Raw genomic sequence first — 19,373 nt, forward strand, 5'->3', positions numbered from 1 at the left:
TTCAGCTCAGGTTATGATCCCAGGGTCCTGGGATTGAGTCCTACATCGGGCTCCCTGCTCAGTGGGGCATCTACTTCTCCCTCTACCCCTCCCCCCTGCTTGTGCACCCTCCTTCATGCTTGCACTCTCTCTCAAATAAATAAATAAAATCTTAAAAAAATAAAACAGATAATGCCAGCTGGAGTGCAGGGCATGTTTTTGATAAGGACCATTTAGATACCACAGTTTGATAGGTTGTCTTATGGACTTTGCTATCATTTCTAGTCTAGAAAAGCAAGGACATTAGATTTCAGTGATACATCTTTCAGTCTTCCTTGAAACCTACTAGTCTTTTTTTATGAAAAGATGTTCTTTAAGGGAATAGGCTGGCTTATTTTAAAAGACATTTAATATGATCTTAGTTTACAAACTATATGACAGTTTACAAACTGTTTCATTCTTTCAGCAAGCATTTGTTAAGCAGTGTGCTGGCGCTGGGCAACTAAAATCTTTCAGGCATCCTCACCTTCAGAGAGCACAAGTGTCTAACTTACCATTTCCATTTTTACCTTGGATCCTAAAAACCTGAAAGCTAAGTTTAGTGCTTAAGTGCAGCAACTCTCCTTAACCTGGATTTCTAGCATAGAGTACTCTTTGCCCCTGACAGTTATGTGGCTCTTGACCTTTTATCCTTAACCATCTTATTTCATTATAAGCATCTCATATCCGTTTTGGAAATAGGCAAGAATAAACAATAAAAGAGTTAACCTGCTTTTACTAACAACCCTCAAAATAGCTGATGTTGGCTAATGCTCTTTCAATGGGAGGAACAATAGGCAAAATCCTAACCTACTTTGGGAAAAATTACTCTTGTTGGGTAGTAAATTACAAAATACTTTGAGCCTCTCACTACAGGAAAACACCTACATAAGTATTAAATGGAAGAACTATACTAACCTCACATTTTGTTGAAAAGATTTACTGTTATTCCACTGTTTTAAAAGACTAGCTTCTTAAACATCCTTTCCCAATTTCCCTCATTTTCCATAATGACTTTAGAATAACTCAAAGCTCTAGATTCACCCTCAGTTCTTCCTTATTTTTCTACAGTATCCAATTAAGCATTGAATCCTGTTAATTCTTCCTTGACAACATCCTCTCTGTTCCCACTTCCTTCTGTCCCTTGGGTCCAGATTACTATAATAATATTCTAAGAGATTTCCTATCTTTGCCAGTTTAATCCAACTTCTACAACCACCACTAAGATAACTTCTTGAAGACTTCATTTTCACCTTTTCCTTCCCTGTGCAAAATGTTAAAATGGCTTCCCATTACCTATTGAATAAGAGTAAGAATAAGAGGGGTGCCTAGGTGGCTCAGTCAATAAAGCGTATGCCTTCAGCTCAAATCATGCCCAGCATCAGTCTCCTTGCTCAGCAGGGAGCCTACTTCTCTCCCTCCCCTCTTACTCTGCCTGCCGCTCCCCCTGCTTGTGCTCACTCTCTTGCTGTCTCTGTCAAATAAATAAAATCTTTAAAAATAAGAATAAGAATAGCTCGGTTGTAGTAAGTACTTACTTATATAGGTTGCCAGGCACTGTGGAAAAGAAACTGTACACCTGCTTTGTTAGCCTCAAGTCTTATCATCATCTTCATATGGACAAGGAGACTGAGGCTCAGGTTCAGTCACTTGCCTAGGGTTGCACAGGTAATAAGTTACGGAGCTGAGATTCAACCCAGTTCTGTTTGGCTCCAAAGCCCGGTCCTAACTAACTATGCTATTCTGCCCAAACTCTTAAAGCTCAAACCCTTCAGTTATTTAAGATCTTGGAAATCTGGCCCTATTTTCCCTCTCCAGTTTTCTCTCTCATGACTTCCTAGTACAGACTGTTTCAGTCAGGCTAGCCTCACTAGCTGAAACCAGCCACGTGCTTTCCTGCCTCTAAGCTTCTGTTCACATGGTTCCTTCTGCTTGGCATATCTTCCACCCTTGGCTTGCCAGATTTGAAACCACCTTCAAGGCCTAGGTCACATTTTAATTCACACAACACAAGCCACTCTTCTATTCCAGACCACCCATAACATATATTGTTTATGTAGACAATACTATTTAAACTCTTCTAATCATACGCTGCACCAATGCAAAATGTTTTTTTTTTAATTTTTATTTATTTATGATAGTCACAGAGAGAGAGAGAGAGAGAGGCAGAGACACAGGTAGAGGGAGAAGCAGGCTCCATGCACCGGGAGCCCGACGTGGGATTCGATCCCGGGTCTCCAGGATCGCGCCCTGGGCCAAAGGCAAGCGCCAAACCACTGCGCCACCCAGGGATCCCAATACAAAATGTTTTAGCACATCCTTCCAATACATGATGGGCATGTACTACCAAACTAGTATATAATATGAATCATTGAATATATGCAAAATACTAATATAAAAAGGATGAAATAGGGGTGCCTGCATGGCTCAGTGGCTGAGTGTCTGCCTTTGGCTCAGGTCGTGGTCCCAGGATCCTGGGATTGAGTCCCACATCAGACTCTCCTACAGGGAGTCTGCTTCTCATTCTCCCTATGTTTCTGCCCCTATCTCTGTGTCTCTCATGAATAAATAAATAAAATCTTTTTTAAAAGGATAAGATAAAGATAAAATTATGGTTTTAGAACATTTTAAATATTTTATTAACTATAGGTCATTATTGAGAGTGAATATGAATTCATATTTCCAATAGTCCTCATGATTTAAAATTACTTTAGACAGCTCCTTGATAGAGATTAGCTCAGTATTGTGTTTTCACAAGCAGATGGCAGATGATGTGTGCTGTGCTAGGAGCTTCACCTTTGTCATTTCCCTGTCATTCGCTTAGACTTGTATTACAAATCTTCTGTCCAACATTTCTTTATAGAAATCTTGTTAAGATACTTGTCTATTTTGTGGAACTCTGTTTAATTAAAACTAAATAGTATATCCATATGGCCATCTAACCTGGAATTAGTTATAATTTAGCTAAAGGCCAAAATCACGCTGGTGTCTTGCAAGATCTTTGTTTTTTTTTTAATTTTTTTATTATTTATTTATGATAGTCATACAGAGAGAGAGAGAGAGGCAGAGACAAGGCAGAGACATAGGTAGAGGGAGAAGCAGGCTCCATGCACCAGGAGCCTGACGTGGGATTCGATTCCGGGTCTCCAGGATCACACCTTGGGCCAAAGGCAGGCGCCAAACCGCTGCGCCACCCAGGGATCCCCTTGCAAGATCTTTGGACCCTCTGGGCTGAATGAGGGCACCTATATCAATCTGTATACTATTAGCAAACTTTCATTTCTTACTATCTTAGATTTTAAAATATATAAATTGAATTTCTATGGTTTTCTTTTTGCTTCTCGGTGGATCATCTTGTATACTTCATTGTATACTTCCTGGGATCATGCTTACTTTGGAGAACACCAAATTAATGTGTATAAAATTTGTCTCTCTAATATGATTCTAGGCCATTTAGGGAAAGCTCATCTGCTTATTTGATGTTCTCCATAATATTTACCACTATATTTGCCCAGCACTATCCTAGGTACTTTATTATGTGTGAAATATGTTTTTAAGAATACCAGGATGAATTTTGACTGTGGGAGGGATGCCTGAGTAGCTCTGGGACTCCTGGGTGGCTCAGTGGTTGGGTGTCTACCTTCGGCTCAGGTCATGATCCCGGGTCCAGGGATCAAGTCCTGCATTGGGCTCCCTATGAGGAGCTTGCTTCGCCCTCTGCATGTGTCTCTGCCTCTCTCTGTGTGTCTCTCATGAATAAATTAATAAAATCTTAAGAAAAAGATTAAAAATATATTTGTTCTTTTGTGTTTATTTCAATTAATATTATGTTTGCAGTATTAATCCATGCTGTAGCATGTATCAGAACTTCATTCCTTTTTATGGCCAAATGATAACTCCATTTTTTAATCCATTCATCTAGTAACAAACACTTGGGTTGTTTCCACCTTTTGGCTGTTGTGAATAGTGCTACTATGAACACTGGTGTACAAGTACCTGTTTGAGTCCATTGTTAATACTTTCGGGTATATACGTGGACCAGGATTGGTGGATCATATGGAAATTCAATATTGAACTTTTTAAGAAACCATCAAACTGTCTTCCACAGAGTCTGCACCACTTTACATTCCCACTAGCAACATATGAGAGTTATAATTTCTCCACATTCTCATCAACACTTGTTATTTTCCACATTTTTAAATAATAGCTATCCTAACGAGTGTGAAGTACTAGCTCATTGTAGTTTTGAATTGTATTTCCCTAATGACGAATGTTGAACATCCTTTCATTTACTCATTGACCATTTGTGTATCTTAATATTTTTAAGTTAATTTATTTAGTTTAGAGAGGGAAAGAGCACCAGCACAGTGGGGAGGGGCAGAGGGAGAGAGAGGGAGTCTTCAAACAGACTCCACGCTGAGCATGGAGCCAGATGTGGGGCTTGATCCCACAGCCCTGAGATCATGATGTGAGCCAAAATCAAGAGTTGAACGGTTTTAACAGACTGAGGCACCCAGGTACCCCTATCTTCTCCAGTTCCATGATTGTCTTTACACTTTCTTGATGGTGTCTTTTGATGCACAAAAGTTTTAAATTTTTATGAAGTCCAATTTATCTATTTTTTTCTTATGTTAACTGTGCTTTTGGTATTATACCTGAAAAATCATTACCAAATCCAATTCATGAGGCTTTTGCCTTATGTTTTCTTATAAGAGCTTTATAGTTTTAGGTCTTACCTTTAGGTCTTTCATCCATTTCAAGTATAGATGGTGTAAGGAAAGGATTCAACTTCATTCTTTAGTATGTGGATGTTCAGTTTTCCCAGCACCATTTGCTGAAAAGACCATCTTTTACCCATTGAATGGTTTGGCACCCTTATCGAAAATCAATTGACCCTATGTGTGGGTGTTCATTTCTGGGTTCTCTGTTCTATCCCATTGGTCTATATGTCTCTCCTTATGCCAGTACCACACTGTTTTGATGAGTAGCTTTATAGTAAGTTTTGAAATCAGAAAGTGTGAGTCCTCCAAGTTTATTCTTCTTTTTCAAGATTGTTTTGGTTATTCAGGGTCCTTTGAGATTCCATGTGAATTTTTTTTTTTCATGTGAATTTTAGGATGTTTTTCTACTTCTGCAAAAAATGCCACTGGGATTTTGATGAGGGTTGCATTGCATCTGTAGATCACTTTGGGTACTATTGCCATCTCAAAAATACTAAGTTTTCCAATCCATGAACATCATATATCTTTGTATATGTGGGTTATTTTTTAAATAACTATATGAGAAGTAATATTTGCATTTATTTTTTAAAAAGCTCAAACAATGTGGTAAAGTACAAAGAAAGAAAGAGGGGCACCCGGGTAACTCAGTGTTTGAGCATCTGCCTTCAGCTCAGGTCATGATCCCAGGGTCCTGGGATCGAGTCCTGCATCAGGCTCCCATAGGGAGCCTGCTTTTCCCTCTGCCTATGTCTCTGCCTTTCTCTCTGTGTCTCTCATGAATAAAAAAATAAAATCTTAAAAAAAAACAAAGAACAAATTACTCTAAATCTCACTACTCATTGATAAGATTTTTGGTGAACATCCTTTTGAACACCTCTTGTTTATAATTTTACATAAATAGCATCTGAGCTTTTTTCTACTTAATATGTAATACATGTTTTTCTTTGTCAATGACTAGATTTAAATCATGTTCGCACCATCATTTACTTAAACAAACTGATACTGATAGACATTTAGTTTGCTTTGGACTGTGAGTAATATTTATTAATATCACAGTATTAACGGTAAGAAAAATAGTATAATAATGAATGTTTGATGTTTACTCTTTTAAATGAAGAAAGCTATGAAGTTTTTCATCTGAAAAGTTTCTGCATATTTGATGTACTGTACTACATTAGTAATAGACCTTTGGTGTAGAAGTTGCAACAATGAAAAGTAGAGAACTACACAATTGTTTAGAGATTTGTTTATACTCCAGCTCTTCTGTAGCCCAGTAAATAATAATAAAGGTACAACCAAATGAAATAATTTTGTAAAGCCATAGGATCTGATATTCATTTATTCTTACATTCTGCCTTTCAGGAAGAAGGTATGGATTTAACAAATAGAGAAGCAATGCATGAATGGTGAGTAGTGTACTTTGTTTTGTTTTGTTTTTTTTGAGTAATGTACTTTGAATTACCATTCTGAGCATCTCTATATTCAGTCACATCTTTTCTTCCACTACTGATGTCTCTTCTTTTGCAGGAAGGTACAAACTGCAATACAGATAAGTCGGTCTTGGGAAGCAAGTTTGAACCTGGTATGATATTAACACTTCAATTTATAGAAAATTTGAAATTTTTACTGATTTTTCAGTGTTGGCCTTACCTAGTTTTGTTGTAATTTCTAGAATTGTAAGCTCTCATTTGAAACTTAAATTTATGTGCCTCGTAAGTAATTTTTTATTTCTCCTTAAGAAACAGTTGATGACTTATTCATAAAAATAACTGACATCATTTGAAAGTGAGGTTCAAAGTAAATAGTTGTCTAATACAAAACTGTCATTGTTGTGGATCAGCTTCATCTCTGTCCTGGTGAATCTAAGAAAAGTTCAGGTCTGCTGGTCACATTGCTTAGATGACAAAACAATAAATGATTTCACTCTTTCCTACAGAATTTATTAACTAGATATTAGGGTTTTAAACCACAGACAATGGTTTTCCTGGATAAATACTACATTTTTATGCCTGTAATGCATGTACTCCCACTAAAATTTTAACATACCATTTTTAATTTGAACATATTTGGAATTTAGTTACATCCCCTGCTAGCATTTTTAATGTCTCTGTACACATTATGATTACTTAGTTGTGGAAGTTGAATGATGTTTAGTTTTTTTTTTCCATGGACATCTCAGATAATGATAGAATTGAGCTGAAATTTGCATAGAAGAGATTCAGCTTTCAGATTTGGGAGTTATTAGATTAGGAAATGGGTCATCAGCAGAAACAGTACCATCTTATTTTCCTTTGAGCCCTGAGTGTATTAGATGGACATCTATCCCTGATTCAGGAGTAGGTCCCAAAGAATGAGTAGATAACCTCTGGAGCCTATCCCTTTTCATGTTTGGTGCTAATACAATTTATATATACTGTTCGATTCTCTTAACTGACCCAATTTTAATTATTCAGATGTTGGCACAAGTGAGTGAACCTATGAATGTGTTAGGAAAACGAAGGGAATATGTAACATAATTTTACTGTGTTTCAGAAAATAAAGAGCACATTTTAAAGTCCTGAATTATGCAGTACTGATTTTATCCACATAAAATCTATCAACAGTTTTTATATAGCTGCAGTAATTTTTGCTGTTCCATTTGTATCTTAGTTCTAACCAAATCCTTTTTGATTGTTTCCTTGACATAATATCGTAGTTTTCAATAACAGAGCACAGGTCCAATGCAAAGAGAAAAACTTTAATTTAGGATTTGTATATATATGGTAAGTATCACACAATATCAAGTACTCACATTCTAGACCTTTTGGGGACACTAGGCAAGCTCCTAGACTTGCCATAGAGCTCTCTATGCCAAAAAGAGAAAATGAAGTGAATCTTGGGTCCCCTGCTTGCTTTAGGACAATGTGAGCTTCTCACCATGGTACGACCATGACTCAGTAAAGATTCTCTTCCCCATGCAGCAGTTCTCTCCCTAAGTCTGTGATAGGTAAGCAATTGGTGCTACAATTGTACACTGCTTTCTGCTGACACAGAGTGACGGTGATTTAGAGAAACCATCTTCAAAGTGCATTGATTTAATTCCAGTATCCCCAGCAATTTCTCCTACCAAGGGAATTGGGAAGGTAAGAAAGGAGAGCCTAAGAAATTGTGTCCCTTGAAATATTTATAAAATATTAATGTTTCACCACACACATTTTGGGGGATATATTTTGTCATAGTACATCTGATTCTAAAGGACATTTTTTCCCTTCATTTTAATTTCTTGAACTATTATTAACATGTAACAAAAGTCAGCAGCTTTTAAGTATATAATTTGATTAATTTTGGTAATTGTGTACAATCCTGTAACCATAACCATAATCAGTATATAGAATAGTTCCCACACTCTAAACAATGTCCTCGTGATCTTTTGCACGTGATATCCTCCTCCCCACCCCCTGCCCATCCTAGGAAACCACTGATCTGTTTTCTGAGAAGAGTGGTGGTTTTAAAACCTCTGTTCTAATTTGGTTTTAGCAATGTTTGCCTCCATCGTTACAAACTTGTGTGGGTTGCACCACTTTGCCTCCAAGTCCTATTCCTAATCCTACACAACGATTTACTGTGTAAGTTCATGTTATATGAAAATACCAAATTGCTTATAAAATAAGAATTTTAGAAACTTAAAAGAAGTTATAGATCCATGTTCTGTGACAACCAAAGAAGTCATGTTTTAGCTAAATTAAAATGTCATTGTTTTATTATTTTGTATGTTAAAAAGAATCAAGTGACTAAGAACATGTAAGAACATATGAACATTCGAAGAATCAGTAATTCATTAGCCCTGTTTGAACACAGTCTTCCTCTCCAAGCTTGGTAATAAGGATAAGAGCTAATTCTTGAACATAAACAACTGTGCCTGGGGATCCCTGGGTGGCGCAGTGGTTTGGCGCCTGCCTTTGGCCCAGGGCATGATCCTGGAGACCCGGGATCAAATCCCACGTCGGGCTCCTGGTGCATGGAGCCTGCTTCTCCCTCTGCCTCTCTCTCTCTGTGTGTGACTATCATAAATAAAAATAAAAAAACAAAAAAAAACTTTTAAAAAATTTAAAAAAATAACAACTGTACCTGATCATTTACCTATGATTTTCACCTTGAATCAAGGCATGTCACAACCAGAACTGTAGATCTTTCTAGTTTTTTTCCCTCACAATTTCAGAAAATCATGAATCCTTATAAATTAAAAGACAGTTTGCTATCCTGAGCATTCCTGTTTTTAACCCATATATAGAGAAAAGCAATAAAACGATGTAATACTACAGTCTTTTTCTAGTGTATTTCCTTAGATAATTATAATAAAATAGTCATAGCTGGTTTTGTTCAAATTTTTTCTTGTAATGATTGTGATGATTTTATTTTAGAAGAAGTCAAAGCCCCAACAACACTATTAGACCAAGTATCTGTGGACCTTTAAAAAGAAAAGGTACTTTTATCTACCAGCAAAAACAAATATAACTTCGAATTATTTTTATAAAATATCATATAAAATCAAGTGTTATAAGAAATTCATTTTAAAGGATTTATTTTAAATGTTTGATAAGTGACTAGAGGCCTTTCATTTTATTTAAACAAAACTGTGTAAAGACAACTTTAAAAGCTTTAAAGTGCCATATAAATGTGAATTGAGAAATTTAATTTAAGTTTAGTCATCTATTATGATTTTCATTATAAAATTCACGAAGCTAGCTGCCTTAAATACTTTCTGAAACAAGATAAATGAGTGAATGAACAAACAGAATGAATCAGTCCTAGTATTCCACTGAATCTTGACCCCTGCCTGGCCTGCTGCCACACCTACTTATTGGCATCATATGAATAAGTTGACACAAATCAGATCCACTTAGCAAAAATATATGCTAAGGTGTGTGTTCTCTTATTTATGGGGGTTAATTTGGTCGAATATATGGAAAATGACCCACCTACCCAATAATAAAAAGGTGTTGGAAAAAAACAGAACTTTGTTTTTTTTAACTCCCATAGCCCTGGATCCCATTTCTCAAACCTGCCTCACTAAGCTAGGTTGTTCTTACTTTTTTGTTAATACCACTACTGAGTTAGTTAAACTTAGTACAAAAGTGCGGAAGGGGAGGTGAGAGGATAGGGTAACGGGTGACAGGCATTAAGGAGAGCACATGATGAGATGTGCACTGGGTATTATATGTTGGCAAATTGAATTTAAATAAGAAAGAAAGAAAGAAAGAAAGAAAGAAAGAAAGAAAGAAAGAAAGAAAGAAAGAAAGAAAGAAAGAAAGAAAGGAAAGAAAGAAAGAAAGAAGAAAGAAAGGAAAGAAAGAAAGAAAGAAAGAAAGAAAGAAAGAAAGAAAGAGAAAGAAAAGAAAAAGAAAGAAAGGAAAGAAAGAAAAGAAGAAAGGAAAGGAAAGGAAAGGAAAGGAAAGGAAAGGAAAGGAAGAAGGAAAAGAAAGGAAAGGCAAGGCAACAATGGCACATGGGTGGCTCAGTCAGTTGGGCATCTGTCTTTGGCTCAGGTCATGATCCTGGGTTCCTGGGATTGAGCCCCACATCGAACTCCCTGCTCAATAGGGAGTCTGCTTCTCTCTCTTTCTTTGCCCCTCACCCTGCTTGTGCTCTCTCTTGTTCTCTTTCAAATAAATAAATTAAATCTTTAAAAAAAGAAAAAAGCTTAGTACAAAGTTTATAATAGGGGAGGAGTAACCTGGGTGGCTCAGTTAGTTATGTGTCAGCCTTTGGTTCAGGTCATGATCCCAGGGTCCTGGGATGGAGCCCTGCATTGGGCTCCCTGCTTGGTGGGGGTTCTGCTTCTCCCTCTTCCTCTGCTCCTCCTCCCCACTTGTGCACTCTTTCTCTCTCAAGTAAATAAATACATCTTTTAAAAACTAAGGAGGGAAAATGGATAGGAAAGAAGGTTAAACTTTTAAGATGTGTATTTGTGAAAAACCCATTAAGATAGGAAAGAAGAAGGAGAAGAAGAAAGGAAGGAAAAGGAGAAGAATAGGAGAAGGGGAAGAAGGAGAGAAAAACTATAGGGAAAGAAATTAAAATTGAAATGTACTTTAATCTTGCTTGTATTTTGGATTAATTTTTTTATTGGAGTTCAATTTGCCAACATATAGCATATCACCTGGTGCTCATCCCATCAAGTGCCCCCCTCAGTGCCCATCACCCAGTCATGCCAACCCCTGCCCACCTCCCTTTCCACTACCCCTTGTTTGTTTCCCAGAGTTAGGAATCTCTCATGTTCTGTCACCCTCGCTGATATTTTCACTCATTTTCTCTCCTTTCCCCTTATTCCCTTTCACTATTTTTTAATAATAAATTTATTTTTATTGGTGTTCAATTTGCCAAGATACAGAATAACACCCATTGCTCATCCCGTCAAGTGCCCCCCTCAGTGCCCGTCACCCATTCACCCCCACCCCCTGCCCTCCTCCCCTTCCACCACCCCTTGTTCATTTCCCAGAGTTAGGAGTCTCTCATATTCTGTCACCCTCACTGATATTTCCCACTCATTTTTTCTCCTTTCCCCTTTATTCCCTTTCATTATTTTTTATATTCCCCAAATGAATGAGACCATATAATGTTTGTCCTTCTCCGATTGACTTACTTCACTCAGCATAATACCCTCCAGTTCCATCCACGTTGAAGCAAATGGTGGGTATTTGTCATTTCTAATTGCTGAGTAATATTTCATTGTATACATAGACCACATCTTCTTTATCCATTCATCTTTCGATGGACACCGAGGCTCCTTCCACAGTTTGGCTATTGTGGACATTGCTGCTATAAACATCGGGGTGCAGGTGTTCCAACATTTCACTGCATCTGTTTCTTTGGGGTATTTTGGATTAATTAATGGCAGTTGTCCTAACAACACATCTAACTCAGCTTGTACTTACTATATTCTAAGACTAAGACTAGATCAATTCAGGAAAACACTCTTTCAAACAAAGCATTTTTTTATGATGATAGATCAATGACCTAGCTTAAGGGTATTTTCTCTGTGCTGTGAAGTTAAGAACTCCTGTTGACAAAACATTTAAATATGCTAATAGTTTGGGGTACCTGGATGGCTCAGTGGTTGAGCATCTGCCTTTGGCTCAGGTCCTGATCCTGGGGTCCTGGGATTTAGTCCGGCATCAGGCTCCCGCCCCCCCAGGGAGCCTGCTCTCCCTCTGCCAATGTCTCTGCCTCTCTATCTGTGTCTCTCATGAATGAATGAATGAATGAATGAATGAATGAATAAATAAATATACTAATAGTGTAAGAGCTGTTAGAAAGTTGGGGTCACTTGAGTATTTAAAATAAAATATGCTTAGTGACACCTGGCTGATTCAGTTGTGGAGTATGTGACTGTTGATCTTGGGGTTGTGAGTTTAAGCCCCATGTTGGTGTAGAGATTACTTAAAAATAAAATCTTAAAAAAAAATCAGTGAAATAAAATATGCTTAAATGGAAGACAGTGTTTTACTAAATTAAAATAATTCTCCTTTTGGGGTGTCTGGGTAGTTCAGTCAGTTCAGTATTCACTTCTTGATTTCGGCTCAGGTCATGGTCTCAAGGTCTTAAGATTGAAGACGTCATTGGACTCCATGCTCAGCACAGCGTCTGCTTTTCTTTTTCCCTTTCCCTCTGCCTCTCTCCCTACTTGCTCATGCTCTCTCACTCCCTCTCTCTCTAAAATAAATAAATAAATCTTTAAAAAAATAAATAAAATAATTCTCTAAGACATTTATGCATAAAATGTTTTATGACATTGAAAATTCCTGGAATTTTCTTAGAATTTATGATTTTAAAAATTGTTTTTATATTAAAATTTTGACATAATACACTCAGTTTCTGCTCAGTGTTTTGGTGGATGTGGCATGTCTCACATGACCATCTTGTACCTGGTTTTCAGTTGCTCTGGAGGCTGACTACCTCTTTTCTTTGAATTATCCCTAAGAATGCCAAAGCAAATTCTGTATCTACTACACAGTCTATATTTTAAGTCAGACTTTTCCAAGCATAGCCTGTACAAGTTTGGTCAGAATTCATTTGGAGTTTTAAATACAGTAACAGATTAAACAGAAATTTAATTTCATTTATCTATTTGGAAATATGAATATCCACTGGGAAATAATAAATGATATCTTATTTGGAGCCTATTAATACAAATGAAATGTGGGGGGAAGAGGTATAAAAAATCCGAAGAGGTCCTGGGTGGGGGAGAAAAAAGAACGAGGACTATATAAAATGGGAGAGAGTGTGAGATAGCAGTTAGAATATCCAAGCACAGGGAGGTACATTGTATAATGATAAGCTGCATTTACTTCCACTAGAAATAGGCAAGGGCAAATAGGGCCTCAAGTGGAAATTCTAAGAAATCTGCAGAAAATCAGACAGCTATAAAGAGCATTTTACCAGTAATGATGGTTTCAGCAAAGAAGATTTCAATTTTTTTATATGATGAATTTGTCTTGATTTGTCTGGCTTTTAATTTAAACCCAAAAAGAAAGGTGAATAGTTTTTCCATAACGATGTAATTGTAATCTGGCATGGGACAAGATACCCAGACCTCTTTTGAGCTTTATGAGCCATGATTATACTCCTAAGGAAGGTCTGTGGAATTTCTAATGAGATATATATAAATATATATATTTAAAAATATATAGATTTTTAAAATCTTTAAATATATTTAAAGATATATGCATATTTAAAGTTTTTTAAAATTTATTAGAGAGAGAGAGAGATTGCGGAGCAGGGGAGGAGAGGGAGAGGAAGGCAATCTCTAGCATACTCTGTGCCAAGCACAGAGCCCCTCAAGGGGCTTGATACAACAACCCCGAGGTTGTGACCTAAGCTGAAACCAAGAGGCCAATGCTTAACAGGATGAGCCATCCAGGCACCCCAGGATATTTTTTAAACTTTTAATATTTTACTTAAAAATTTTATTAAAGATTTTTATTTATTTGAGAGAGAAAGCGTGGCAGAGGAAGAGGGAGAAGCAGGCTCCCCGCTGAGCAGGAAGCTTGACACCAGGCCCTATCCCAGGACCCTGAGCTGAGGACAGACGCTTAACCAACTGAGCCACCCAGCTGCCCCTATTTTATTTTATTTTTAAGTAAATTCTATGCCCAACGTTGGGTTTGCACTTATGACCAAGAGTCACGTGCTCTACCAACTGAGCCAGCCAGGCACCCCTATTCCTAGGGATATTTTTTAATGAGTAGGTGGTCTTATGTTCCACCTTATTAGTTATGGGCTTGAACATCAGTTTTCTCTCATCCAGGTGGTGTAACAGTGTACAGATTTTAGCATTTACTTTGAGGTAACGATTATAGCAATGCAGTTTTTGAGGTTAGATATGTCTCCTTAATCTTTAAAAATATGTGTATTTTGTTCATTGTATGCTATAAAAGAATTGGTCTATTTAGTTTATTGTATATGCTTGGCAAAAAAAAGATAGCAACAACCTAAACATTTAAAATAAGGAATGAGATTAAATTATTGTGTGGCCTTACTACATAGCTCTATAAAATCATGTTGAAAAATTTAATTAATAATATGAGGAAATTATAATCATTAGAAACAAAAAGTAGATTGCATATCAGTATTATATATGATACAAATCCAATTTTGTTTAAAAACAATCATGTATACACACATTTAGGAATTACTGAAATGTGATTATCTCTGGATAGTGGGAATATAAAACTTTTTCCTTTGTGTTTTTATGTATCTTGTAAATTATTTGCAATGAGCAAGTTTTACTTTTGCAATTAAAAGCAAACACATGTTAGATAAAACATATCTACTTTGACCTGCTTTTTTTGTCATAGGTGAAATATTTGAAGATCAGCCAAAGAGGAGTTTCTATGGCACAACCAACGTGGTTTCTTCTGATACTACCCAACAGTCTGATATGAATGTGGTGAGTATTAACATGAGGTTTTAAACATTCACTGGCCATTTTTCACTTGGTTTTTAAATCTATTCTTACTATTGTATATATTCAGAAGTATTATTAAATATTTTTAGAAGTTATAAAATATCCCAAATGAATGCTATTGACTTTAGTTCTTCTCCCTAACATTTATGTGTGACATTAATATATGCTGGATACATTTTTAGAAGTGGTGTCTTGGCATTTGATTAAGAGGTATTAGAGAAGAGGTGCCTGAGCAGCTCACTTAGTTAAGTGTCCAACTCTGGGTTTTGGCTCAGGTCATGATCTCACGTCATGAGATCAAACCCCTTGTCCAGAGTGGAAGGTGCTCTGCACTCAGCATGGAGTCTGTTTGATATCCCCTTCCCTTTCCCTCTCTTTCTGCTCCTCTACCCTGTTTCTGTCTCTGTCTCTCTCAAATAAATAAAATATTTTAAAAGAGGTATTAGAGAAATATATAAAAATACAAGCTTGGAAAAAATTCATCTTCTGCCCATCCTTTCTTCCTTGGATTTTTATATGCTTTGTTAGGCTGATCATATTATTGAAAAGCGTGCCAAGAAAGCATGTTTTAATAATCAATATGGGAAATACAGTGAATGGGGTTTTATTTAATTTTACTGTTGGCTTTGTTTTACTGCTCTTGTGAAATTGCTCTTGTAACTAGTGCCAGTTCTTTGCTTCATATATTTTGTGTTCATTTGTAGACAAAGCAGAGTGCACAGAGATCTTTTGAATTCTGTTATGGACAACTAGCACTTTCTTCTCCAATCTTCAGATATTCTTGATAGAAACATTAGCAGTACAGGATCTTCTTGTAATTTATCAGTTAGAATCAACACTGTCACAATCTTCCATATCATCTTCTGATTCCGTTCTCCATTTGTTGTAGTAGATGAACTTTCAACTAAGTGATTCACCCATCCCAAGACATTCTCACCAGTGGAGAAACACATTTGTTACTCTCTCTCTCCCTCTCTCTCTCTCTCTCTCTCTCTCTCTCTCTCTCACACACACACACACACACACACACACACACAAGTTAGAGCAACTATTTATTACCTTATTTTCTCAAGTTTCTAAAATTCTGTTTATCTATAGAATTTGCATATCTAATTCCTCTGTATGCCCTTAAAAGCAATATAGTGATACTTTCAAAGATGTTTTCCAAATAAGAACTATATTGAAGATAAACCGTATATCTTCAAGCTGCTAGTGTGTAGAAACATGCTGCACCTTGATTTTTTAAAGACATAATTGAGAACTCTATTTACATGAATAAGTAGATAAAATTATACATTCTGATGAAATATAATTGTTCCATTTAATAAATAAGTGAAATAATTTTTAGAATTATGTTGCTGAATGCCCATGCTAGTTCTTTTTTCCCCATGCTAGTTCTTAATGGTATTTTCGTAATTGCTAGTTTCCTCTTGGTAGGGAAAAATTACCTATCTTAGAGTAGTTTTTAAAACTAAGCTAGTTATACTATACAAGGATACAAGGATTGCCCATTTTGCACATGAATCTTTGGATGTTTAATTTGTTGGGAAGGAATAGGTAGGGGAAATAAGATGAAAAGGCTATTGAATAGCAAGAAAATAATATGTAATTGGGCTTCACTCAATTTGTACTGAACCTGATTATCCCTGATCAATTTTGTATTCTAATTAAGTGTGGGAAAAAAGTCACTATTGATAAGTTGTGGTCCTTTACATTTCTATGAATTACTTTTTATTCATCATCATGACTACTGATTTGATTAAATAAGGCTTAGTATGTTAGGGTTTTTCTGCAAGAATCATATACATTCAGTTGTTCCCTAAGGGCTACAAATGTTTGTTTAAACCCCAATTTTCTATTCAAAAGTCTGAAGGGTTTTCTGAATAAGAAAAATTATGTGTTAAAAATTTAAAATCTAAAGTGCGTACTTTAATTGAGGATAACATTAGCATTTTGAAAAATAGAAATGTATCCTCATGCAATGAAGTTCAGAATTAGCTTAAATTTCCTCAGTTAATGAAATACGAATGGCTATGTAAAATATTTATAAAAAGTTTTTCCTTGTCACTAGAAATAATCAGAATGACGGAAAATCTGATATAGGTATGCCCCACATGGCAAAAAGACTGTCACACCAAGTATCATTGACAGGGCATGTGGCTGGCTCAGTTGGTTAAGCGTCTGCCTTCAGCTCAGGTCATGATCCCAGAGTCCTGGGGTCGAGCCCTGCATTGTGCTCCCTGCTCCCACTGAGGCAGGGAGCCTGCTTATCCTTCTCCCTCTCCCTTTCTCTCCCTCTGCCTCTCCCTCTGCTGGTTCTCTCTCTCTCTCTCTCTCTCTCTCTTTCGCTCACACGCCCTCTCTCCCAAACTAATAAATAAAATCTTTAAAAAAATGGTTTTTTTGTTTTTTTTTTTAATTAATTTTTATTGGTGTTCAATTTACCAACATACAGAAAAACACCCAGTGCTCATCCCGTCAAGTGTCCACCTCAGTGCCCGTCACCCCTTCCCCTCCAACACCCGCCCTCCTCCCCTTCCACCACCCCTAGTTCGTTTCCCCGAGTTAGGAGTCTTTATGTTCTGTCTCCCTTCCTGATATTTCCCAACATTTCTTCTCCCTTCCTTTATATTCCCTTTCACCATTATTCATATTCCCCAAATGAATGAGAACATACACTGTTTGTCCCTCTCCGAGTGAAAAAAATGGTTTGACAGTGGCCCCAGTGCAATTGATTAGCATGGCTAGATATGTGGGGGAAGATTCTGTTCACCTATGAATAAATGAATATTTATGAGATGACTGGGATCATGATAGTCTTTGGAAACTAGGACAGTATTTTACAAGTTGACCAAGGACAAGTGAACTATCAATATTGCCTTTGTAACTAAGCTTCTATACTTGCCAGACCCTTAGTGGACCAATTGTGAGCATATACACAGGCCCTCATGGGATGAGGTATGATTGCAGTAATGTCCCTTGCTGAAATTGTACATCATTGACAGACAAAGTGTCCTCATGTATTACTGACACTTCAGCAAAAGAAAAAAAAGTTTTGTGAAATATTCAGGTACAAAGACCAAGGATTGAGAAAGTGAACAATGGGTGCAGAACTACTACTGAGTTGTATAAGGAGCTTTTACTCAATAAATCTTGGTAACGTTGATAATCTGAATGCATTTCTTTCAACTCAGACAATTCCTTTCATTCTACTCAGTTAGTGTTTATTGTTTTGGTTGTACTCCAGGATGCCACAGCTTAGTATAGTATGCTCAGAATCAAGGACTTTGTAGTTGGTTTTCCAGTCTGCTGACTTTTGAGCTTTTGTATTGGGAGGATCTGTTTCTTAAATGATTTTCCATTTCTTAAGTGGCTTTTAGTAGTTCTTTTACATGATATTTTTTGTAGCTGATTTTTTTGTTTCAATTTTTTAAAAAAGATTTTATTTATTTGTTTGAGAGTGAGTGAGAGAGAGAAAGCAGAAGCAGGGGCAGAGGGAGAGGGAGAAGCAGGCTCCCCACTGAGCAGAGAGCCTAATGTGGGGCTTGATCCCAGGATCCTGAGATCATGACCTGAGCTCAAGGCAGCTGCTTAACCAACTGAGCCACCTAGGTCCCCCATTGGTTCAAATTTTTATTTAAATTCTAGTTAACATACAGTATAATGTTAGTTTCAGGAGTAGAATTCGGTGATGCATCACTTACATTTAACACCCAGTGCTCATCATAACAAGTGCCCTCCTTTTTTTTTAAGATTTTATTTATTTTTCATGAGAGACACAGAAAGAGACAGACATAGGCAGAGGGAGAAGCAGGCTCCCTCTGGGGAGCCCAATGCAGGACTTGATCCCAGGATTCCAGGATCATGACCTGAGCCAAAGGCAGACGCTCAACCACTGAGCTACCCAGGTGCCCCAACAAGTGCCCTCCTTAATGCCCATCACCCATTTAGCCCATCTCTGACCCACCTCCTCTCCATCAACTCTCACTTTGTTCTCTATTGTTAAGAGTCTGTTTTATGGTATGTCTCTCTCTCTTTTCCCTTATGTTCATCTGTTTTGTTTCTTAAATTCCACATATGAATGACATCATATGGTATTTGTCTTTCTCTGACTTTTTTTTTAAGATTTTATGTATTCATTCATGAGAGAAAGAGAGTGAGAGCGAGGCAGAGAAACAGGCAGAGGGAGAAGCAGGCTCCCCACAAGGAGCCCGACACGGGACTCAATCCCGGACCCTGGGATCACACCTTGAGCCAGAGGCAGACACTCAACCACTGAGCCACCCAGGTGTCCCTTTCTCTGACTAACTTACTTCACTTAGCATAATATACTTTAGCTCCATCTATGTCCTTGCAAATGGCTGAGTAATATTTCATTATATGTATGTATGTATGCATACACACACAGACACACCACATCTTTATCTATTCATCAGTTGAGGGACATTTTGACTCTTTCTATATTTTGGCTATTGCTGATAATCCTGCTGTAAACATTGGGGTGTATGTGCCCTTTGAAAGAGTATTTTTGTATCCTCTGGGTAAATACCTAGTAGTACAATTGCTGGGCAGGGAAATATATATCAAAACTATAATGAGATATCACCTCACACTTGTCAGAGTGGTTGATTATTTTCTAGTTATGGTAAGACTATATTTTGCATCCTAAATATGCCAAGGAATCATCA

General features: G+C 37.0%; 1 protein-coding gene across 4 annotated transcripts in view; it reads left to right on the forward strand.

The window, feature by feature from the left end:
- LOC121483598 (PABIR family member 1-like) overlaps positions 1-19,373 on the forward strand; it is a 70,003-nt gene that overhangs the window by 25,434 nt on the left and 25,196 nt on the right. For all 4 annotated transcript variants that reach the window (XM_041742285.1, XM_041742283.1, XM_041742282.1 and 1 more), the window contains 3 exons: positions 6,102-6,145; positions 6,267-6,321; positions 14,576-14,667. In XM_041742285.1, coding sequence (XP_041598219.1) covers positions 6,102-6,145; positions 6,267-6,321; positions 14,576-14,662 — 186 coding nt within the window. In that variant the 3' untranslated portion in view covers positions 14,663-14,667. The remainder of the gene's footprint in view (positions 1-6,101; positions 6,146-6,266; positions 6,322-14,575; positions 14,668-19,373) is intronic.

Source organism: Vulpes lagopus, chromosome X (assembly GCF_018345385.1).
Source record: "Vulpes lagopus strain Blue_001 chromosome X, ASM1834538v1, whole genome shotgun sequence".
Lineage (NCBI taxonomy): Eukaryota > Metazoa > Chordata > Mammalia > Carnivora > Canidae > Vulpes > Vulpes lagopus.